Source organism: Typopeltis vanoorti, chromosome 10 (assembly GCF_054136105.1).
Source record: "Typopeltis vanoorti isolate ZY-2024b chromosome 10, IOZ_Tvanoo_1.0, whole genome shotgun sequence".
NCBI lineage: Eukaryota > Metazoa > Arthropoda > Arachnida > Uropygi > Thelyphonidae > Typopeltis > Typopeltis vanoorti.
In genome coordinates, this window is record NC_143558.1 from 101,987,645 (window position 1) to 102,014,004 (window position 26,360).

Consider the following 26,360-nt stretch of genomic DNA (forward strand, 5'->3'; position numbering starts at 1 on the left):
TCCATGTGCCTTCACGGAGGGTGTGGGGGAAGGTACTGGATATTATGATAATACTACATGAAAAAGTTATGTGAATACTAACTTCTTTTCAACAGTTTTTCTCCAAATTAATCTATCTGTCAAGACTCTAGTTTTATCAGATCTTATATTTCTATCTTCTAAGGCACTTTTTTTTCATTGTATCAATCTACAGAGATATTGGTCATCCACTAGGTCTTTTTCTTGCCATCCTGGCAAAGAACATTTGTTTTGCTAATCTTTCCTCTCCCATTCTGTTTAAGTGGCCATACCACCTGAGATTAGCTCTGCTAGCACATTCCTGAATGCTAACAATATCAATTTCTTTCTTGATATTCTTGATTTTAATATGATTTGTCATTGATGCCATATGTTCAGTGCCCTAATCTTTCTCAGAACTCTCATATCTGTCTCTCTCCAGTGTTTTATTTTTAACCCAGTTATCAGATCTATAAGTTAAAATTGGTTAGAACACTGTGTTGTATGTAGCTAGTTTAATATTTTAACCATCTTATTCTATATAAATTTATTCAGTTGACTTTCTACCATACCAGCTTTAATAATTCTGATCTTCATTTCTATATTTAATTTGCCATCTTCACTAAAAATTGCTTAAATAGTTAAAATGTTTTACTTATAGATTCTCCATTTAGGATACAATTGATGTTTTCAATGTCTCTGCCTATTTGCATAATCTTTGTCTTTTATTGCTGATTTTTCATGCCAAATTTATTTGGTATGAAATACCAAATAAATTTGGTATTTCATGCAGTTATTCTTAGAGAATCCTATAGATAGACTTATACTGAATGTTTTTAGAAGTATGACATTAGCTGCATAATGTAAAGAGCTGAGATTAACATTCTCTAAGTTTGATATCAGGTTGAATACTAATTTCCTTTATAAGGTGATGAATAACAGTGGAGATAATGTGCACCCTTGTCATACACCTGAATTAACATCAATCCATCTTCTTCTGCCTCCTTCAATTCTAACTGCTCAAATATAGACTAAGTATTGCTCGATATAATGCCCCATTTACACCATATAACTATAGCATTTTGAACAGCTTTTCTCTTGGCACCCTACCATATGCCTTTTCAAGATCTACAAGACTAAAATACATATCCTTGTTATATTTCCATTATTTCTCTACTATCTTAAGATAGTAAAAATCTGATTCAAACAACTTCTATTTAGCATGGATCCAGCTTTTTCTTCTCTGAGCTTCCCTTTAACAATTTTTCTTAGCGGTTTCTCAAGTATGCTTGCATTAATTTTACCAGGAATAACCAGTAGGGAAGTAAATCTCACAATCAGCTTTATTTCCCTTTTTATAGATTGATACTATGAGAGTCCTTCTCCAGTCATCTTGGATTTGGCCCTGTGGCCATGTTTTCTGAATTACGCAGTGTAGCCACTACAAAACTTTTATTCCTCCATATTTGAACATTTCTCATCAGATATCATCAGGTTTTTGATATTCTTTTCTTCTTCAAGTATCGATATGTATTCCTGATTGCATTCCTGTTGAGTGTTTTCTACCATTCAACACTATGCTGTCATTGCTTGTTTCATTTTGCAGTCTTAAAATAATTACTCCAGAAGACATCTAGAATATCTTTATCTCAGTTTTAAATGTCACCTTAATGATCTCTGATTCCGTTAACAGTACTCTTTCCTCCATTTCTAACCTTTTTTTTTTTTTTTTTCGATAGCCTCCAGAATATTTTGCCACCTTCTTGATATTTATTTTCTATGCTCTTACCAAAGTTGACTTTTGTTTAGGTAATTTTACATAGTGCTTTGCTTGCTTATGTGTTTTTTTTTTATGCTTTTCTAACCAAATCAGTGACTTGTTTTTAAAGTCTTTTTTTTTTTTTTTTTTTTTTTTTTTTTTTTTTTTTTTTTTACCTATGTGGCTGTCACCTACTTACAAATAAACTAAATGTTTATTTGTAACTTATGGTACATTCGTACTGTGGGCAGGCTATAGATTTTTTCACTGTTTTTATTGATTTTATATACAGTTACACCCCGAGTTACGTAAATAATGTATTCTGTGAACCTTTACGTAACTCGAATTTTTTTTGTATTTGTAATTTGTATTTAAATAATATACATACTGTAAATATGAAAGTATGAAAAATACATAATATAAAAGAATATAAACAAACTGAAATCATCCAGCACTAGCTTTAAATGTACTCTCTGCATCCATGATGCTGGCCTGCTCTTTTAAATCCTTATAAAAGGATATAACCTTCTCCTGGATAATCAGTAAACTTAGCGGTATCCACTTCTGTGTCAGATCATCGATCCAGTGAGACAACAATTTCTCCATCTCTGATACCAGGCCTAGCCTCTTCTTGGTAATAATTGTGCCTTTCAGTGCTACCTCACCTTTCGTGCTTTCAGCAATGTGAACTATATCCTTCACTATTGTATTCACTGTCGAAATAGGTCAATTTATTTCCCAAGCTATTGTTGATGTTATTTTTTTCTAGAAGACTTTTAGTATTCTCAGTTAAATCTGCAAAACATATCCCATACTAATAAACTGCGTTTCTTCATTATACTGCCTGGTCGCATGTTCCACACATTATTTATCCATAATTTTCGTCCATCCATCCTTTTTTGTGAAAATGTAAAAAAACACCTGAAGGAAATTTTATCTTAGGTTTAGTTTTATGTTTGAAGATGATCATTGGTTTTAACTTGGTTCTATCAGCCAAACATGAAAACACAACCGTAAACCTTGTTTTTTCATGACCTGTACTTCGAACTAGCACACTCTTACTACCCTTAGACTTCACTGTTTTATTGCTTATCATATCAAAGCTCATAGAAGTTTCATCCATATTTCCAATATTTGACAATAGAAATTTATATTCTTGTCTCAACTGAATAATAAATTTATGGAAACTGGTAAGTTTGTGGTCGAGATCTGCTGGTAGTTTTTGAGCAATTTTCGTTTTTTGTCGTATTACCAGATTTTGTCTTTCATAAAACAATTACACCATCCTGAAGTAGCTTGAAATTCTATACTTTCATCTGGATTCAATCTTGACCATTCTACCTTTGTTCGAATTTCCATTTTGCAATGTGATTTTCCAGTTGTTCTCATTGCACATTTTTCTTTGGCAATTTTTTTTAAAATATCTTCTTTCTTCCTCCATTCTCCTACCATCTTCTCGGTTATGGCAAACTTTCTTGCAGCAGCATAGTTATTAGTTTGCTTTGCCATTTCAGTTACCCTTATTTTAAATCCAGCTTCATGCTTTCTTCATTTTGTTTCTGGTTCCATGATTTTAAATGATAACAATTTTAATAATCCTAAAATTTAAAAAAATGCAAAATTAATAATTAATTAAAATTGGGGCTAATCACTTTTAATTAGGGTAATTCGCGTAAATACTAAATCTATGATATGCAAAAAAATAACGGATATGCATAGATATAAAAACGGATATAACAACAATACCTAACAAAATTTCTTGCATTAATACAAGAAAGAAGAAATTGGGGGGTCATCTTATACAACCGAATTTTAGGCTTTGTCGTATAAGACGAGGCCTAAAATTTAGGCCTTGTCTTATATGACGGTTGTCCTATTTGCCGACATATATGGTACTTATCATACTTGTCACCCAGAAATAATTAAACCTTCTGTAGCTTTGAAGTAGAAGAAAGTATAAAGCTGCTCAAAAACAACAAGGCACTAGATACTAAAGGAATAGCAGCCAAACTTATTAAATATGGGGATAGTGAATTAACCACTTATATGCATAAGCTGGTAAATTTAATATGGGAAAAAGAAGGGATATCCACAGAATGGAAATAATCACTAATCATTCCAGTTTGTAAAAAGGAAAACAAATATGAATGTGAAAATTACAGAGGGAATATTGCTACTATCAACAGGCTACAAAATTTTATCTAATATTATACTAAAAAGAATCTTACCTTATGCTGAAGAAAATATTGGTGAATATCAAGCAGGATTTCAAAGAAATAGATCAATAGTTGAACCAAATAGACAAATACTAGAAAAAAATTGCGAACACAATCTGCAGATCCATATTTCATTTGTAGACTTTAGAAAAGCATATGATAGCATTCATAGAGAAAGACTTTAGGGAATATTAGATGAACTATGAATACTATTCATAAGATAATACATCTAACAGTGGTGGCCCATGAAGTTTTAAAGTGGAAGTGCTGCCTATACAAAATATAAAAAAAAATCATTCTTTATTCCTAATTAGTAACCAATTTATTGATAAATAAATCTGTAGATTTATTTATTAATAAATTGGTTACTAATTAGGAAAAAAAAGAATTTTTTTTAAAATTATTTTCTATAAGCAGCACCCCCAATTAAAACTTTACGGGCGCCACTGATGTCTAATCAAAATTTGCTACACTGACAGCCGAAGCATGGTATTAGCAAATGGAATTAGATCTGATTGATATTGAGATAGGATTGAAACAAGGAGATGCCCTTTCACCCACCCTTTTTAATTTGCCATTAAAAAAATGCATTCAAGAAATTGTAAAAGATAACATAAACAGAACAGTAATATTAGGATATGCAGATGATAATCTGCATATCCTAATATTACTGTTCAAGAAGATTATTACTGTTTTGTTTATGTTTATGCCTTGTTGGAGAAAGTGTTGAAGACATTAGAACAACATTTAGAAAACTCTGAATTGCTGCTAAAAAAACTAGGATTACAAATTAACCAGGATAAAACAATATTAAATGTATGCAGAAATCACAATCAAGGGGGAAATCACTATTTTACCATTGATATTTTGAAATTTAAAACTGCCACCTCCTTTAAATATCTTGGAACATTGATTACTCAAGAAAATTAGTACAGAAATAAAAGCTAGAATACATGCCTCCTATAGATCTTATCATTCACTACATCATTTATTATCTTCCAAAATTAGATCAAGTAGAGTTAAAACAGAAATATACAAGACAATCATTAGACCTATTGTTTCGTATGGAACAGAAACCTGGAGCACAACAGAATAAGATGCATATGTTAGGAAATAAAATCCTCAAAAAAGACAGAAATCAAGGAAAAGAAGTAGCCATAGTATTCAACACAAAATACGAGGCTCATCTTCTTGAATGGAGGGCAATTTCAAGTAGATTGATGTGGGCAAATATCAGAATGGGGAACTGGACAATGAGACTTATTTGTGCCTGTGGTCCCACAGAAGGTTCTATTAAGTTAGCAGTGGAGGAATTTTTTGAGGCTTTAGAGAAAGCAACTGACACAAATGAAAAATGGAAAGTTGGTCCTTTTTGGGGATCTAAATAGCAGAGTAGGAAATAATTGTCAGACAAAAATATTTTGGGAAAATTTGGAGAAAAGAGCAAAGCTAATAATAATGGCAAATATCTGTTGGATTTCTGCTCAGGACATGGACTGGTTATTACTAACACTATGTTCCAACATAAAAATGTGCAGAAATTCACATGGAGAGAAGAAGAAAGGAATAAGAAAAGTCTCATTGACTATGTTATTGTTGATAGTGATATTTTCTCCCTGGTGCAGGACACCAGAGTGTACAGAGGATTTGTTGAGCAGAATAAAATTGAATTTCATATTGAAAAGAAGAACATGTAAGAAAGTTTTAAAGTGAATAAAAGTTGAACAGCTCTCAGATGTGAACTGTAGGCTAAAATGCACAAAGATTATTGAAGAAAAAATGAAAGAGTTTGAGAACAGGAACCCAACCTTGGAGGTTCAGTGGCAAACCCTGAAGAAAACATTGATTGATTCAGCCAGAGATGCATGTTGTGAAGTTGTCTGCGAGAATAGAAAAATCAGAACTCCTTGGTGGACACAGGAAGTTAAAGAGGCAGTGAAGGAAAAGAAGAAGAAAGCATATCAAAAGTTCCTGGCAAATAAGTCAGCTTTTGCTCTTAGAGAATATAGAGACAAATGTAAGAAAGCTAAACACTGTGTAAAACTAGCTAAACAACAGTCATGGGAAGACTTTGGTAAGAACATAGAAAATAAATATCAAGAAGGTGGCAAAATATTCTGGAGGTTGTTGATAAACCTTAGAAATGGACGAAAAATTACTGTAAAAGGAATTAGAGGTAATGAAAGGTGACATGAAAACTGGAGAAAAGATATATTCTTGATATATGAAGTAATTACTTAAACAATTGCTAAATGAAACAAGCAGTGACAGAACAGTGGTAAAAAACAGTCAGCAGGCATGCAATCAAGAATACATATCCATATTAAGTAGAAAAAGATGTAGTAGATGATATTTGATCAGAAATGCTCAAGTATGGAGGTATAAAAGTTTTGAAGTGGCTGCACTGCATAATTCAGAAGGCCTGGACAGAAGGATGAATTCCAGATGATTTGATTAGAGCTCTCATAGTACCCATATATAAAAAGGGAAGTAAAACTGAATGTGAGAATTACAGAGGTATTTCTATACTGAGTGTTCCTGGTAAGATTTATGCAAGTATATTTGAGAAATGATTGAGAAGGATTGTGGAAGAGAAGCTTGGTGAAGAACAAACTGGATTCAGGCCATATAGAGGCTGTTAGGATCAGATTTTCACTTTACAACAAATTGTTGAGAAATCATGGAAATATAACTCTGTATTTAAGTTTTGTAGATCTGGAAAAGGCATATGACAATGTGCCAAGAGAGAAGCTATTCAAAACGTTACAGTTGTATGGTGTCAGTGGAGCATTATATCTAGCAATTCTTTATTCAAATTGTAAGTCATCAGTTAGAATTGAAGGAAGATGGTTTAATGTTAAATTTGGTGTCAGATAAGGATGTATATTACCCCTTCTGTTATTCATTATCTATATGGATCACATTATGAGGGAAAGTGGTATTAAATTTGATATCAAAATAGATGTTAATGTCAGCTCTTTGTTTTATGCGGATGATGTTATACTACTAAATAAATCCATTACAAGTCTGCAAAGATTCCCTGACTAAATTGAATAACTGTTGTAATAGATTTGGTACGAAGGTCAGCAATAACAAGACAAAGACAATGAAAATAAGCAGAAGCATTGAAAATATCAACTGCATTGTGAAAGGAGAACCTATAGAACAAGGAAAACATTTCAGCTACCTAGGCACGATTTTTAATGAGGATGGTAAATTAAATATGGAAATAGACAACAGAATCAACAAAGCTAGTATGGTAGGAAGTCAACTGAATAAATTTATATGGAATAAGAGAGAAATTGGTCAAAACATGAAATTAGTTGTATACAACACAGTGTTCAAGTCAACTTATGGATCTGAGAGCTGGGTCAGAAGTAAAACAGTTGACCAAAGACTAGAGACCGCAGATATATGGGAGTTCTGAGAAAGATTAGGGGCATGAACAGATGGCATCAATGGCTAAATCATATTTAAAACGAGGATATTAGGAAAGAACTTGGCATTGTTAGCAGAGCTAATCTCAGGTGGTATGGTCAATTAAACAGAACGTGAGAGAAAAGATTAGCAAAATAAGTGTTCTCTGACAGTTGGCAGGTAAACGATCCAGAGGAAGACCAAGATATAGCTGAATTGATATGGTAAAAAGTGCCTTAGAAGATAGATATATGTGGGCTATTCAATAAATAATAAGACTAATTTTACTGTGGTGAAACCACTCATCACAATATTAATTTCTGTGGAATAAAGAAATGTTGCTGTCTGTATTAACAAAAGAGGTTGATAGATGGCGTATATGGGCTGATGTGCCAGGGTGTCACGTTACTAAACACAAGCTTGTTTTGGCGTGCCTATGAGGCGTGACCAGTCTTCGAAATGGAAGCGTCCTTGGAACAGCGTTATGCGATTAAAATTTGTGTGCATTTGCAAAAATCGGCTTCGGACACTTTTAACATGATATGCGAAGCCTTCCATGATGAAGCAATGTCGAGGGCAAGTGTTTTTCACTGGCATAAAACTTTTAAGGAAGGAAGGCAAAATGTGGAAGAATAACGTGAGGGAAGACCTTCAACATCCATCACAGAGACAATGATCAACACAGCAGCGATTATCATCAATCACGTCAAAAGGAAGCGTCCATTGCTGAAGAATGGCTTCTTACTGCACCATGATAATGGACGTTTTGCAGAAGAACAACACAGATATCCTACCGCACCCTTCATACAGTCCTCATCTCACACTGTGCGATTTCTGGCTGTTTCCTCAGCTCAAGAAACCACTAAGAGGCCGCCATTTTGAAAGTAACAAAGCATGTGTAAAAGCTGCGGAAGCGGTTTTGAAAGAACTCTCAAAAAACGGACTTTCACATGTGTTTAAGAAGTGGATGCAATGTTTGGGACAAATGCATTGCGTATCATGGTAGTTACTTCGAAAAAGACCATGTAAATGATGACGATTAAAGGTAATCTGTTTTCTGTATAAATATAGTCTTATTACTTATTGAACAGCCAACGTATATGAGATCTGATAATGTTAGAGTCACAAGTAACAGATTGATCTGGAGGAAAATTGTAGATAGGAAGTTAGTAATGATGTAAATTTTTCATGAAGTACCATCATATCCTGTACACCCCTTGAATGTACATGTCAAGAATTTGATGATGTTTATGGACCTGTAAGAGATAACACAACAGGTGAATGGAGAAGAAGCATAACCAAGAACTACACTGTCTGATCAAAATTATCCGGACATCCCCTCTGTAATTCGTAAACTGATGTTTAGATATCACTATGACCTCACTTACTGGTATAAAAGGAATCGTTGATCCGTGTGTTGTTCAGTGATAAGAAGTATGAGCAGAATGGATAGGTCAAGGGAGCTCAGTGACTTCAAACATGGACTAGTTATTGGTTGCGACATCAGTAAGAAATGTCTGAGACATTTCAACCTTCCTCAAGTTGCACAAGTCAACAGTTGGTGACGTGATTGTGAAGTGGAAACATGAAGGCACAACTACAACAAAACCACAGTTGGGTAATCCACATTTAATGACAGACAAGGACCGTCAGGCGTTGAAGAAGGTGGTTCATGGAAATCACTAGACATCGAGTGAAACAATCACCCGAGAGTTCTGCAGTGCTACTAACTGTCCAGCCAACACCATGACTGTGCATTGAGAATTAAGAGGAATGGGGGTTCCATTGTTGAGCCACTGCCCATGAACCAGACCTTTCTCCTGTGAACGCTAAGCAGCACCTACAGTGGTGTAAAGAGCGACGCTACTGGACAGTGAACAACTGAAAATGTGTGATTTGGAGTGATGAATCATGCTTTACTATGTGGCAGACGGATGGGAGGGTGTGGCAAATGCCTGGAGAACGATTCCTACAAGCTTGTGTAGTACCAACAGTGAAATTTGGAGGAGGGGGGCTCATGGAGTGGACTTGAACCTCTTATAACACTACATGGAAATCTAAATGTGAAGGGTACAAGGACATTTTGACCTGTTGCGTACTGTCTGCAGTAGAAGATCAATTCTGTGATGACTGTTGTCTGTATCAGCATTGCACTGCTACCTGTCAGAAAGCAAGGTCTGTGAGGGAACAGTTTGTGGACAATAACGTTCCAGAAGTGGACTGGCTGGCCCAGAGCCCTGACCTGAATTCCATAAGAACACCTTTGGTTTGAATTAGAACGCCGACTTCGCTCCAGACCCTAACCACCCACATCATGAACTGCTCTGGCTACAACTCTTCAGGAAGAATAGGTTGCAATTCCTCTAGAGATGTTCCAAAAACTGGTAGAAAGTCTCCCCAGCAGAGTTAGAGCTGTGATAGAGGTAAAGGGTGGACCCATCCCGTGTTAATGTCCACTACTGGAAAGTGTGTCACAGGGAAAGCCTGATTACAGTTTAGAGTAGGTGTCCGGATACTTTTGATCAGATAGTGAACTATATAGATCCCCACTTCTAGTTGAAGAGATTTGAGCAAGCTGATTGAGATGGCTTGGACATGTGGAAAGAATGGGTGAATAGAGAATGGCTAAACAAGCATTCAAGATGAAGCTTGATGGAAAGCGACCCAATTTGATATTATTCTCCCAACGCGGATGCGTTGGAAGAATAATATCAAAAAAGACTTAGATGAGATGGGAATTCAGAACTGGAATGAAAAAGCTCAAGAGAGAAAGGATTAGAAGAAGCTGGTGCATACAGATAAGAATTATAGAGGTTCAACTAGCTAAAGAAGAAGTGTCTTGTAATAGTAATAATAGCATCACTGATAAAGGATCATTTTTTGCCATAAGACAAAAATACTATTGCCATGGTGGCTGATAGCTGCTGTAGTGAAGACTGGATTATTCAGTGTTACAGTGAGTAGTGTGGTGTTGGATAGTGGCCTGTGATGTAGTGTCGATTGGCCTCCTGTAATGAGTCCTTGGGTCTCATAGAAATGTCAAATAGTAAGTTAACTGTTCTGTAGTGTCATGTTATGCTGCACAGACTGAATGATAGTACATAGCATGATATGATATATTTGGATAAAAAAAACTGCTGAGGAGAAAAGAATAAATATATGCAGAATAAAAAGAAGCAGTTGTAAACAGGAAATAATATTAGCTTTGTTGATAGGAATATGATACTGTATGGAGAGGAAGTATTGTTTTGTTAAGTGTAGGTCATACATCAGCAATTTACTCACTCTTTATAATAAAGTGACATCTTAGTTGGATAATGTGAATGTCTACATGATGATACTGTTGGACTTTGCAAAAGGCATTTGACAGGATACCACATGGAATTCTCTTCCATAAATTTGGAGTAGATGAGTTTGGATATGAAGCTGGTGACACAGATGAGAGGGCAGCTGATGGATAGACATCAAAGAATAGTTCATAAAATTGTTGAGCCCAGTGAGGCGGTTTGTGACCGGTGTTATTCTGCAGGGTTCTGTATTTGGCTGCACTATTTAGTTTGTATATTAATGATATAGGAAACGATATCAGAAAGAAATATTCAGTTAAAATAAATATGCCAAGAAATTATATTCTTGGTTTAATCCTTTATCTAAGAGCAAATAAAAATTTGGCATGAAGTAGCATCACAACTGGGCTACTTGTATATAGAGGCTAATGGCTTCGCATCAATTGTGTTAGTATCCCATAATGCAATGCACATATCCTTACAGACATGTATAATGTTATACATTATGGGAAGGACCACTACCTAGACCAATTTTAACCTTTATTGAAGTCTCATCACTGGAAGCCTGACCTAAAAGTGATACCAAGGTTGAAGTAATGCAGAAGTCATATTTCCATATACAAGTAGTCAAAAGGTGTTATACCCTATTACTAAAATACTCTGGATTAGAGAAAGATGTTTGAAAGTTTTTTTTTCACTTGAGTCTGGATAGTGATCCTTCCCATAATGCATAGCATTATACATGTCCATAAGGATATGTACATTGCATTATGGGATACTAAGGCAATTAATGTGAAGTCATTAGCCTCTATATACAAGTAACCCAGTCATGAAGAGACTTCACGTGTATACTTTGTTTACTTACACTTGGATAAAGGATGAAACCAAGAATATAATTTATTGGCATCTTTAATTTATGATGACAGATATCATGAAGGTAGAAAAATATTCTTCACGCTATTGAAGAAGCTTTGAAATGGAGAAAAGCCTATTATGAAAGGATTTAAAGATAAATGTGACATAAAAACTGAAGATATTCTGGATTGTCTGGAGTAATTACTTTGAAAGTTTGTTAAATGAAACTAGAAGTGCCAGAACAGTGGCAGAAAACATTCAAGTAGAATGCAATCTGGAATACATATCAGTACTTGAGGTAGAAACATGAAATATGGGAAGGCAAATAGAGATACATTACATTAGCCAGGTGCTATCAGCCCCCCCCCCCAGGGGGGACTTTGGCCTCAAGCACCACATGTCGCCACTGGGCATGATCCTCTGCGACTGTCTGCCACGTTCTGGTCTCCAGCCTGCAGGTCTTCCTTCTCCTGATCCTCCCATCTCCTTCTCGGCCTCTCTGATTGGGGTCAGGCCTCCAACACTTGTCTCACAGTCCTTTCAGGACCCATACGGTACAGGTGCCCCAGCCACTGAAGACGCCAGGCTCGCAGCTCCATCAAGATGTCTGCCGAGCATAAAGCATGTATCGCAGCATTGGATCGCCTCCTCCAGACTCAATCTGCCATGACCGATCCATAGATACTTCGTAGCATCTTATTCTCGAATACTCTCAGGTGATCGGCTTGTCTCGCCGTTAGAGTCCACGCTTCAGCACTGTAGAGGAGAACAGGCCTGATCAAAGTCTTGTATAGGCCCACCTTTGTAGTCCAAGACAGCAAGCGCAAGATGAAAAGGGGACGCCACCTGATAATAGGCCACATTCGCTGCATTTACCCTGACTCTGGACATCCGCCTCAACTTTATTGACTTCAGTCACAAAAGAATCCAAGTACCTAAATACCTTCACCCTTTCAAACTATGCAGCTCCCTCTGGATCTGTTTTCTCGGTGTTTATCTTCAGGCCAACTTCTTCTGCAGCTTCCTCAATAGCAGTAACCAATGCCACTGCGTTGATGCGCCATGACATTCAGGTCGTCCGCGTAGCCAAGAATCCTAACTTGCACCCCAATGTCGAATCCACCTGCCAGTAGAGATATGTGACCAGAAATATTCATATGTTGTTATCATCATCCTCATCACACCCTCCATGGATTTGGCAGACTCATCATGGGAGGTTCATTCAACTGACAACATATTTATCATACTGAATCTTAAAATCCTTAACACTCCCTGCATTAATAACTTATGCCCATAATGCAACACACATATCCCTAAGGATATGTGTGTTGCATTATGGATACTATGGCAATTAATGTGAAGTCATTAGCCTCTATATACAATTCGTCCAGTCGTGATGTTACTTCACACGCAAATTTTTATTTGCTTGCACTTGGATGAAGGATTAAACTAAGAATATAATTTCTTGGCATCTTTAATTTATAATATAACCAAGTGGAAAAAAAGTTTAAACAAAAGAAATATTTAGTTGTTTGCTGAAAGTACAAAACTAGGTAGAGCAATTGTTAATAAGGATGATGGTATAGATCTTGCAGGATGATTTATATAGACTTTGAGAATTGGCAAAGGAGAATAACTTTCATTTCATCCCAAAATGTGAAGTGCATTTTGGGATAAAAAGATTACCAGTTGTATACTACCTTGATGGAACTGACCTGCTGAAAGTAATGCTACTAGGGATTTGGAGGTGTTGGTGGACTATGAGTTCAGAGAGTATATTGCAAAAGTGGTTAAAATATAACTTTTAGTTTTACCTGGTTATTGAAGAACAGACTGACAAATATTTGTCATCTTCTTTTAGTTGATAAATAAATTTACACTTTCTTTTCCCCATTTTGTTGTTAAAAATATGATTTTAATAAAAAATCACAACAACAAAAAAAAAAATATATATATATATCGTTAATGTAGAATATGAAATCAAACAGAAGAAACATTTCTGTTACCATAGAGGCTATGTTTGCATGCAGTGTCTGATTGTTCTTTCAAGTGCACTGCAGAGATTGTTACTCTATCTATATATAGGAGACTATGTGTATCTGTATAAGTGTGAATGTGTCTCTACACATATATGTAGATACACATTGGAAAGGACTTGCATGGTTGAATTGTTAAATAAATTATTGATGAAACTATTGTACCTTTTTTTTTAAGTTTCATTGGAATTCCATTCTGAAATATTCCATGTTTGAGTATGAATTACATACACTTTCTGCTACTGTGTTGTTTCTTCAATGATTCAGATTGCATATAGCATGTTCCTTTCATGCTATATAAGAAAAAAATGTATCGAAAAGATTTTATTCAAGTGGCAACAGTATGGGACTATCATTTCAATGTTGCATAATGTAAGGTCCTGAAATTTGGTAGGCAACAATGGGATACAAAGTATACACTTGCTAAGGAAATTTTGGAGGAAGTTGAGGAAGCAAAAGACCATGGAGTGGTAGTAGACAGGAATCTGAAGTTCATATGGCAAATTGCTGTGAGTTGTGAAGTCATCACAACAGATTATGGCAACGATGTAGAAGACCTTAATATGTAGAAACTTTGTTATGAGAACTTTGTATTGTAAGTCCTTTTCTTCATAGCTACTCGGTAATTAGCATTCATTATTAAAAAATTATGGAAACAATTATTGTGTTATAGTAAAACTTCAGTTTAATGGCCTAATCAGTGACAAAATTCTGTTACAGAGCAAATTTCCACTTGATATTATGGCTCTCTTTGCCCACGTACTATGTTCCGATTACTTCAACAAGATAATTTTTGCCTACAAAAAGGTGGTACTGCCATGGGCTTGCCACTATCCTTCTCCCCCCACTCCAATTGCTAAACTTTTATTTTATATGGAAGCTGTTGAGCAATGGGCACTAGATTCTTTTACTTTAAAACCTACAGTTTCACTTAGATATGTTGATGATGTTTTCATTATCTGGCCACATGGCTGCCAAACTTTAAATACCTTCTTTGGCCACCTGAACAAACAGCACAAATGCATACAATTTAGTACTGAAATTGAAAAATCAAAACTCACTTCCTTTCTTAGATCCAATGGTCACATGTCTTCTCTCAGGCAGTCTATCCTTCACTGTCTACTGCAAGTCTACACATACCAACCAATATATACATGCAAACTCTTATCACCACCCTTCACAAAAACTTGGAGTCATCTGTTTTTGAGGATCATAAACTGATCCTCAAAAACAGAGCTATAACAATTTGCTCTGATGAACAAGCTTTTAAACAAGAATTACAAATTATTAGCAATACATTTATAAACAATGGCTATAGCAAAAATATTATCAATAAAGTTCTTCATAAAACTTCATCAAAAATGCAAATAACGTAGATTACAGTAAAACACCATAGCTAGCCCCATAGCATACATTAAAAGGTTATCAGATAAAATAAATTTAATTTTACAATATTGCAATCTTAATGCTACTTTTAAGTCACTATAAAATTAAAAAAACATATCCAAGAGATCCTGTAACCCCCCCCCCTCCAGTCCATTCTGGAGTACTTTTGTACTCTAAGCAATAATTTCAGCTCTTATTGGCCACCATCTATACTGTTTTATTCTAATTTATGGGAGTAATTAAGTGAGAACATGTTGCTCTCTAGCTTAATATTGGGTTGGCAAATAAGTTCGTTCGGTTTTTCAGAGTGGAATGAAACACATTTTATTTAATATATATATAATACATACTAGTCAGTTATATATTGACCCTCTTTATCAATAACCTCTTGCCATCTGTCTACCAACTTCATTATGCCGCGTTCATAAAACTCCTGAGGTTTACTGGCAAAAAACTGATCCAGGTGTCTTTCCGGAGAATTCTGCAATGATCGGAATAAGTGATAATCGGAAGGTGCCAGGTCCGGTGAATACGGAGGATGCGGCAAAACATCCCAGCCAAGACTTAACAATTTACTCCGGGTTGTTAATGATGTATGTGGTCTGGCGTTGTCGTGGTGAAAGACAACTCCTTTCTGATTTGCCAATTCAGGATGTTTTGTTCTAATTGCATGGGCAAGTCGCATTAACTGTGAGCAGTAGACAGTTGAATCAATCGTTCTGCCTGACGGTAACACCTTGTAGTGGACAACACTTTTATAATCCCACCACACAGAGAGCATGATCTTTGGGTGCAATCCCGCTTTCAAGGTTGTTTGCAGCGGGTCGCTCTTGTGCCCCCCGCCCCCATGATCTTTTACATACCATGTTATCATACATGACCTATTTTTTATCTCCCATAATCATCTGCTTCAAAAATGGGTCATTTTCTTGACAACGTCGCAGCGAATCACAGATGGATATGCGAGCAGTCATATTGGCTTCAGTCAATTCATGCGGCACCCAAACATTGAGTTTTGAAACATATCCCAGCTTGTGCAAATGGTTTTCAACACTTGTATGGGATATGTTCAGTACTGCAGCAAACTACCGCACTTTTTGTGACAGATTTTTGTCAACGATATCCTTCACAACACTCGAATCAACCTCAGTCGGGCAACGCTGCATATTTTTTATGGGCCTCTGCAGCTCGTTTGCCTTTTTTGAAATAAAAAAGCAAAATATGCCGGTAATGTACGTTATTTCCTTCCATTTCTAAAAATATGTTACAAGCAACTGAAATAGGCCTAACAAAAATTCACTGAAAGGTTATGTGAAATGTCGCCTTTCAACTGCGCAATAGCATTGCATGGTAGCACAACAATAGCGACAGGCGAAGCAGCATAAACTTGTACTAACGCATAAATCGAACAAACTTGTTTGCCAACCCAATATATCTTCTGGCAAAGGCACCAGTCCAATCTCATGCAAGTTGCATACATTAGGCAGTGTGAGGCGGTATTCCATCCTGAATAAATATTGATGACACTTTTTGATTTTTCAGCATTGGAAATAAGGTAGGAGGCAACATGTGATAGTAATATTTTCTTTAACTGTGTCCTCATAAAAAAAAAAGTATAGTCCAAACGAGTGGATATCACACCCCCAGACACTTACTCTTGGGTGAAAGTTTTTGTTCCCATATGATATTGGGGTTGTCTAAGGGGGGGAGTAATACATGCAATTGCAGGGACTCGCTTGCCATTTAATTCAAATGAAGCTTTGTCAGACCATATGATCTTGTTCATTAAACCTCCAGATCTTCTTTATGATGATTAATAAAGAGATTGCACATTAGGAGTCTTTTGTCTGTATCATCTTCTAGAAGACCATGCATCAAGTCTGTGATCATCTATTATTCTTCTTAAAGAGCCCCTCCTGTTTTGCACTCTTTTGTGGACTCTGTGTCAGAGCAGCAGCCACAGTATTGGCATTTTCAGTGGTTCTGACAGAATGTGATCTCCCTGAGAATGGGTCAGCAATTGTTCCATGTTCATGGATGATATCTCTTAATTTATAAATTATTTTCCTGTGGGGTGCATTTTCTCATATGTTTCTTCCTACACTTCCCTTACTTCTTTCAGCATTTATTGTTTTCCAATAATTATCAATGATGAAAACTTTTTGAACTGTTTTAAGCCTTATTACCATAAATATGATATTTATTTATTTTTATATTAAAATATAAAAATAAATAAATATTTAACCCTAACCACAACATAAGCCTAACCTGATCTAATCAATAAAATTATCAGTGACTTTTGGCTATTAATATCTTCTGTTTATTTTAGTATCATACCATGATTGAGCTAAGTGATATGTGGTCCACTGTTTTTTTTTTTTTTTTTTCTAGTTTGTTTCTGTGTAGCTCAGTGGATGTGGCGTTTACACACCATGGCGCTTAGCCGCACGAAGGAAGACTTGGTTTCGAGTCTAGTCGGCGACTAGAGGAAATTTTTCTAAGCCTTTTTTCGACCGGTTCCCGAGTTAGTCGATCTCTGGCACGGGCAAGTGGGTTTTTCCTCCCAGAAACTCGGGTTTTTCGTCCCGTAAACTCAAGAAAATCGACCGTAGAACCCACATTATTTCAGACATTAAATATATTGTGTTAGGGTTAGGGACCACGAGATGGCGGCACATTTGAGCCGTCTCTCTTCACTGCGTACCGCTTAATTAGTGATACGCAGTGAAGAGGTACGTACCGCTTAATTAGTGATAGCTTTGGGCCATCTATCTCTGATTAGTACCAGTGGAGATTGAACTGCCCACTCAGTCTCCAAAAGTTAGATAGGGCTAAATGGCCTCGCCTACTCCCCGCATACGGGAATAAAAAGGCGTTAGATGATTTTTTTTTTTTTTTAGTTTTTTTCTCTGTTGAGGTTGTATTTAAAAACAAAGAGAGCCTTGGAATCAGTAATCATACTGAACTAGATTGAAGTTGTTAGCACAATCTCTGTGACTTTAGGTGACTATCTTCAAATGAGCTTCACTAATAAGATAATTTAAAAATAATTGGAATGAATTTATTCATACCATCAGGAAGGTTGATTTGGAAAGTAACACAAAATAATTTATTCATTGCATTAACTTAGTTCTTTATCTTATTTTATCGATTGTTGTGAAAAAGAGAGTGACAGAGGTTGTTAGTTATATGAGAAATAGTTTGGCAACTATAAAATATTCTTCTCAATTATTAGTTTCATATGTGTATTACATTAATTGTAGCTATCTTTATGCCTCCAAATGTAGGATTTCTTAATGTTACAAGTTGTCAATTTCTCTCCTCTTTTTTTAATCTCCCATTCTCGTGTCCTCTTCTAGGTATCTGTATTATGATGACATTACTCTTGAAGCTGATACTGTTCTTGCTACTCTGTATGCTGCCAAGAAATACTTGGTTCCCCATTTGGCACGAGCATGTGTGATCTACTTGGAAACCAGCTTAACTGCAAAAAATTCTTGTATTCTTTTAAGTCAGAGTAGACTGTTTGAAGAACCTGATCTAATGCAGCGTTGTTGGGAAGTTATAGATGCACAAGCTGAACTGGCACTTGCTTCTGATGGCTTTACTGAAATAGATTATAGTACTCTAGAGTCCATCCTTACAAGGGAAACTCTGAATGCCAAAGAATTTACTTTATTTCAGGCTGCAGTTAATTGGGCCACAGCTGAATGTGTACGTCGAGACTTGGAAGCAACTTCAGAAAATAAAAGACATGTATTGGGTGCAGCTTTATATCTTATTAGAATACCATCTATGTCTCTTGAAGAGTTTGCAAATGGTGCAGCACAATCAGGAATATTAACGCCTCAAGAAACCACAGATATTTTCCTTCATTTTACAGCTAATAATAAGCCCAATCTAAATTTTCCAATAAAACCTCGAGTTGGGCAAAAACCATTGGTTTGTCATAGATTCCAGTCATCAGCATATCGAAGTAACCAGTGGAGGTATAGAGGTAGATGTGACAGTATTCAATTCTGTGTAGATAAGCGGATATTTATAGTTGGATTTGGGTTGTATGGTTCAAGCAATGGAGCTTCTGATTACAGTGTTAAAATTGAATTGAAACGTATGGGTAAAATACTAGCAGAGAATAACACAGAGTTCTTTTCTGATGGTTCTAGTAACACCTTTCATGTGTACTTTGAACATCCAATTCAAATTGAAGCAGATACTTTTTATACTGCAACTGCTGTCCTAGATGGAACAGAATTAAGTTATTTTGGCCAAGAAGGAATGAGTGAAGTGGCTGTAGGCTGTGTAACTTTCCAGTTTCAGTGTTCATCAGATAGTACCAATGGAACAGGAGTGCAAGGAGGACAAATTCCAGAATTAATATTCTATGGTCCAAGTTCAGACTCCTGACTTCTGGACTGCAGAGAGACTAGTAGAACTGAGAATGGACTGGGAGTATGCTATATTTTACAGAGATGTGGAAAAGCAGCTCTTCACATGTTGAAGGTATTGATATCATAATATTAAATCATATTGTAATTAGATATCGTATTAAGTACTATGCGATTTGATATCTTATTAATGATGTGCTTATTTGGTTTATTATTATATAACAGAAATATATCACTTTTTATCTCCCTTATTTTTCAACAGATGGGAGTGGTAATTTATAAAGCATCATGTTATTCATATTAAGAAAGTTGAGTACTCTTACAGTGCATGCAGGTATACATAAATATCTAGAACTCTTAACATTTTTTAAGTTAATTCCAAAATACTTTACTCTGACTTATTTCTAAACTGCTAAAGATTAAAAATTGAAATTCTCATTAAATTACATGAATAGCAAGGTGATATTTTATAGACATTTTATTTTTGATGGATAGATTTAATTAGAGATCAATTTAGGCACCTTAAAAATATAAAATAATGTTTTATATTTTTAAGTTGCAAGTGCAAAAAAAAAGAGTATTCTTGATTATTGGAAATTATGCATTTTAATTAGTGACAGAATGATGCATTTCTTATGGCTGTATTTTGCAGTTCTATCAACTACTTAAAATAAGTAATAAAGACAGAAGCTATTTTTAAATGGTGGTTTTTTTCCAAATGAAAATATAAACAAAGTATAAACTTTCTTCTTATTGATATACCTCTTAAAATTGTTTAGAATACTGTATATTCTCCTGATGTTTTTCATTTCTGTGGCATACACACACACTTATCATACCCCAAATAAATATGATTTGGCTGGTTTTGAGGGGTCTGTTTTTTATTATTTATGTCTGGTCACTTTCATTAAATAAATTGATGGATGAACATTAAAATGTAATGTTCAAACTAACTGCTAAATTCTATATTTGATTGGTAAAACTTTTTGTTGCATGACTTCTAAACCAAAAAGAAAATGTATGTAACTGCACACCTAGATATGTTAAAAAAAATTTTTTTTCTACAAAATATGCAAATATGCATGTATTTTATATTTTTGTACATCCTTGAAAGGACTTTGCATATTCCAGAGATATGAACACCATCCCCCTCCTTGCCTTATACACATATTGTTGGATTCTTTCAATCAGGTACTCCTCTTTAATATGTTATTATAATCAGACTTCCATTCAGTGAAAAGACTTATTGTAGGAAGTCTCACTGTCCCATAGAACCTACTTCTCATGCCCTCCATGCACTTCCAGAGATGGACTTTGAAAAACCTCATCCACATTAATCTGATAATAATCCCTTATGTCTCAATCGTATCTTCCTTCTCCTATTCACTGGACTCTAGAAATTTTATTTCCTCAATCTTTCTTCTTCCTCAACATTCCAGAGACAAGAAACCACATTAGTCATCATTTCTGGTCTGGATCCTTGTCAGACCAGAAACAAAGCAGTGAGTGCACTGGAGAAAGTGTTGCTGGATGGAAGTACAGTGTGTAATGCGTACAAGAGATCATCACAAGGAGATGAAGGGAAAAATCAGGAGAGTGATATTGAAGAGACAGAAGTGCTTGGCAATGGAAACAGTAGTAGTGTGAGAGATGAAGAGAGAATGAGAATACAAGAGGAAACGGGAGGGAGCCTTGGTGGACAGAGAGACATAGCATAGGGAAAGTGGATGTTGAAAGTGGCAGTGAATGTGTGCATGAAAATAGAGTATATTGCGATGTGGGTGGGAAAGTTGAGACTGAGCTGTGTGATAAGTGATTATAAAGGTGATTGGACAAGTGTGGTGGAGATAGGACTTGTGAAAAAGTGGCTTGGATAGGACTGGTTATAGACCTAAAAATGAATTACTGTGTTTGTTTACAAATGTCAGAAGTATCAAAAATAAAGTCAATGAAATGGTTTCACTGATTGAGTTCATTCGCCAAAATCATTGGAATAAGTGAAATATGGTTGAATGAAGATGATATTCTAACAGGAATAGAAATGGAAGGATACAGTATTTTTTGCAAGGATAGAAATAATAAGAAGGGAGTGCTGCTGATGATAGCAGGGGATTTATGTCCACATAAGGTAAATTTGAAAGAGGGGAAATAGTGGCAATGGTTATGAGGCAGCGTGGTGCAAGGTGGTGGTTGACAGGAAGACATATTTAGTTGGATGTTGCTATAGGCCAGGTAATGTGGAGGGTGGTGATGAAGAAATGTATAAAAAACTTGGATTAGTGAACAAAGAAAGGGTGATTATTATGGGCGACTTTAATTATGGCAATATAGACTAAAATGAAGAGATAGCATTTGGGAATAAGGAAAATGAATTTCTCGAGTTCATGAGAGATAACTATCTCAGGCAGCATGTAAAGAAGGGCACACAAAGATCAAGAGTTTTAGATCTGATCATTTCATCAGAGGGTGTAATTGTGAGTAGGATTTTGCAATTTCCTCCAGTTGGTGAGAGTGATCATGAAGTGATCATCTGGGTTGTGGCTAGCCATATGCAAACTTTTGTGAGGAAAGGATATATGTGGAATTATAAGGCTGGTGATTATGACAAGCTTAGGAGACAGCTTGGAGCTATAACATGGAAACAAGGAGTTGAGCAGTAAGGAAATAAATGCTGCTTAGGAACTGACAAAGAAATACATAACTGCATCAATATGTGAATGTGATCTGAAGGCCAAAAGGCTGAATATGATAGGTGTAAAATGGATCAATGTGGGGCTTAAGCATGAAATCTGGAAAAACAAGGTACTTTAGAGGCAGTACAGGATGAATAATGATAAAAATCAGTTACATGAAGAATATAAAGAATAAGCCAGGAGGGTGACTGAGTCAGTAAGGAAAAGAAAAGTGCAGTATGAGCAGAAATTGGCAAATCAGGTGAAGAAAAACCCTAGAGAGTTCTAGATATGTAGCAAGTAGAAGGTAGAATGATCATGATAAGATGATGTTAATGGATGAAAGTGGTAGAATGGTAACTGTTGTAGAAGGCATTGTTGAGATATTCAGTGATTAATTTATAAGGGTGGAATCATGAGGAACTTAAGTGTAGAGGACATAGGAGAGGATGGCTTAATTATGAGTGAGCAGGAGGTATTTGAGGAAATAAATACACTTGATGTCAAAAAGGCAATAGGATTTGATGACATATCGCACACGTCTTAAGGGAATGTTCCAGGGACTTGGCAGTAGAAATGGCATACCTATTTAATAAGAGTCTTGCAACAGCACAGGTTCCATGGGACTGGAAGGAGGGTAAAATTATTCCACTGTATAAAGGTGGTGTTAAAGCTGTAGCTTCAAATTATAGGCCAATCTGTATATCTGGAGTTGTGGTAAAGGTACTGGAGAGATTGATGAAGGATACAGAAATGGGTTGATAACAAATTCTCTGTGGTAATCAGCATGGGTTTGTTAATGGAAAATCATGTTTCACTAATTTACGTACTATAACAAGGTGACAGATACCTTGGACAGGGGAGATGCATATACAGTGGTGTACTTGGATTTTGCAAAAGCTTTTGATAGACTGCCACGTTACAAGCTGGTAAATAAATTTAAACAGATGAGATTGGATAACAGACTTCTGAGTTTGATCTGTGACTGGCTGTCAGATAGGTATGAGAAAGTTGTATAATGGGGTGCACTATCCCAAAAGAGAACTGACCCCTGTGGCACACTAGTAGTGTGCCACAGGGGTCAGTTTTGGGACCATTGTCATTCAGTTTGTATGTTAATGAAATTGGGGTGGGTTTAACTAGTGATATGCAGCTGTTTGATGATGCAAAACTGAGGAGAGCAATGCAGAATGAAGCAGATGTTATGGCTTACAAGAGGACTTGAATAGATTGCATGAATGGGCAGGTAAGTGGAACTGTCAGTTCAATGTTGCCAAGTGTAAGGTTTTGAGATTTGTTAAGCAACGCGGGATGCGAAGTATACACTTGGTGGGAAAACTCTAAAAGAAGTTGAGGAGATGAGAGATCTAGTAGTGATGGTGGACAAGGACCTGAAATTCATGGGCCACGTTGCACAAGTTGTGAAGACATCACATCAGATAATAGCAATGATGCAGAGGACCCTGACATGCAGAAATAGAGAGGCTATGATGCCATCATATAAGGCCTTGATCAGGCCTCATATGGATTATTGTGCACATATTTGGTTGCCGAGTTTTCATGGTGACAAGGATATGTTGGAAAGGGTTCAGAGAAGATTCACAAAGGTGGTCTTTGGAATGTGGAGTATGAGGAATGTGTAGACTGAGAGAATTTAAGTTGCAAAACCTCGTGAATAGGAGGAAGAGGAGGGGTATGATTGAGACATATAAGCTAGTCAGGGGTTGCTATCAGGTTGACATGGAAGAGATTTTTCATAGAATGGGAGAGGGGGATAGAACAAGAGGCCATTGCTGGAAACTGTATAAGGAGGGTGTGTGAGCAGAGGAGTGAGGAGAATGTTCTTTGCATGGAGATTAGTTGGTGAGTGGAATGCATTGCCTGCATGTGTTGTGAATGTAGACACATTGAACCAGTTTAAAGCACTGTTGGATGAGCATCTGAATCTTGGTCCTCTAACACTTTAACCACAACTCCAGACATGCAGATTGGCCTATAATTATTATTATTACCCTAATACCCCATGGAGTCATAGTCTTCTAGGGTTTTTTTTTGTCATATTTTAGGCATATATGTTGCCAAAATTAGGTCATATTTGAGGCCTTAATCTTATCACTTCATAAGGGAAGTGAGGAAAGGTTTTATGGCTCATATTAAAAAAAAAAAGTACATTAAAGCTGTAACTCCATGGAATATTTCCTCTCAAAACCTTTCCTGCACTTTGTACTGTAATACAACCAGTGGTGAGCAATGGAAATTTTAACAAAGGACTCGCATCGTTGAGCGAAAAAAAAAAAATAATAAAAATACTGTATTTCACACAAAAACTTTTATTAATACAGCTTGTGTACAAATTCCAATCAAAAAGTATGAGAGGACAATCAGCCAATCAACAAAGGCTATAATTTTTAAACAAATATTTCATGATCTAAACATGAAATATTTGCACACAATCAACTGTGTTAATTTATCTTATATAAGAAAAACATTTTTTAACTATCAAAATATAATTAGAATGAAATCTTTTATAAAACATTTGATTGGCTTCTGGTTTTACCATACGATTGCCTACCAGAAGGGAGAAGGGTAAAGATAGCGCATGCCCTTATTTTATTTTCAAACTTGGGCGCATTCGTTATAGAGGAGTTGAAACAATAATTCCAAATAATCTATATGCCAAATAGACTAATTTTTCTTAGGTTACTGTATGATATTGTCGCTTAATGTTTCAAAAAAAATAAAAAAGTAAACAAGAAGAACAAAGGGCTTGCAAATTTTAGAAAAATTTAACAAAGGGCTCGCGTGAACCCCTTATAGCTCACCATTGAATACAATTGATTATTACCACTCATAATGTACTGCCTCCATAAAGCCTACTTACAGATTGCATGCCTAACCTCTTCCATTCCTCACCTATCTTATTTAATCTCCTGATCCTCACTGACCCTTCTTATTTAACAGCCTAATCCTCAAGAATTATTTGGCAAATAATTGTATAGTAGAGCTCAAGCAGCATGAATCTCCTTTTCATCCAATTCCTCATTGATATAGCTGTCTTTCAAACAGCATCACCAGCCTTATAGTTCCACATATATATCCTTTTATACAGAAATTCTCATATGGCTGGCTGCCACGTGATCACTTTATGGATACTCTCACCAGTTAGAGGAAAATTTTTGACACCCCCATCATCTGATGAGATGATCAAATCCAAGACTGTGATTTTTGTGCCCTTTGCAAAAAACTTGAGAAATTCATTCCCTCACTCAGATGCCATTTCTTCACTTCAGCCTTATCATAATTAGTCAGAGGGTGTTTCAGTTAAAGATATAACTATTCTGCCTCTGGTTTGTGATAGTGATTATGCAGTACTGACTTGGAAAGTTGCTAAGGTTTTGAATATCCCATTAATAAAAGGTTATGTGCTGAACTGTAAAGCAAGAAATTATGACCAACTGAGGGGTATGCTTGGTTCTTCACCATGGTGTTGGATGGGAAAGATATTGATAGTGCATGGGAAACATTTAAAAAATATTTAAATGATGCAATATTGGAATGTATCCCTAGAGTGCGAAGAATAAATATGGTAGAGGGAAATGGATGTCTAATCTTATTAAGCAAGAGATTCATAAGAAAAGATGATGTTGAAGGAATACCGTGTGCATAAGGATGATGTCAGTTATGATAATTATAAGCAGCAGTGTAGGATTACAATTGTTGTACAGAAAACAAAGTCTGAGTAAGAATAGAAACTGGCTCTGCAAGCTGAAGACAACCCAAAAGAATTTTATCGTTATATTTATGCTGCAAGTAAAAGAAAGAATAATGATGAAAGGATAACTACTGAATACAGATTGTACGCGGAAGAGATTGTTTAACCTAATGAGTGCCCATTTTGCTAAAAGCTATCAACCTGGTGTATGCAACATTGACCTGACTGCTACCATTTCCTAGATGAAGAAACTCAGGTGTGTGAGGAGGTACCAGGCTGTTGCACAAACTGAATAAGAATTCAGCAATAGGGACTGATGGGATATCAGAAGGGATGCTAAAAGAGTGTTCAGCTGAACTGGCAATTCTTTTGACCAGAGTATATAATTTGAGTCTCAGAACAGGGAAGATTCCACATAAATGGAAAGAATGTACCATATTTACTCGAATATAACTTGCACTTTTTTTCTCCAAAATTAAAGTTAAAAAATTGTGGTGCAAGATATACGAAGGGATTTTCGGAAACTAAAGTTTTTCAGGAAAAAAATTAAACTGACATTTATAATTAAATTCTCAGTATTCATTATAATTTATAATTACTTACATTATTTATAAAATGAATGCATTTAAATTTTA

The 26,360-nt window shown here is 35.8% G+C and overlaps 1 protein-coding gene across 2 annotated transcripts in view; it reads left to right on the plus strand.

Annotated features, from left to right (window-relative positions):
- Window positions 1-26,360, plus strand: part of LOC150102639 (BTB/POZ domain-containing protein 6-B-like) — a 112,400-nt gene that overhangs the window by 46,950 nt on the left and 39,090 nt on the right. The window contains exon 3 of one of the 2 annotated variants that reach the window (XR_016548933.1): window positions 18,313-19,456. Coding sequence is in view for 1 of the 2 variants with exons in the window: in XM_090399119.1 (XP_090255245.1) it covers window positions 18,313-19,360 (1,048 nt within the window). In the remaining variant the exon portion in view is untranslated. Of the gene's footprint in view, window positions 1-18,312; window positions 19,734-26,360 lie in introns of those variants that run through there. The other variant, XM_090399119.1, reaches the window with a different exon arrangement.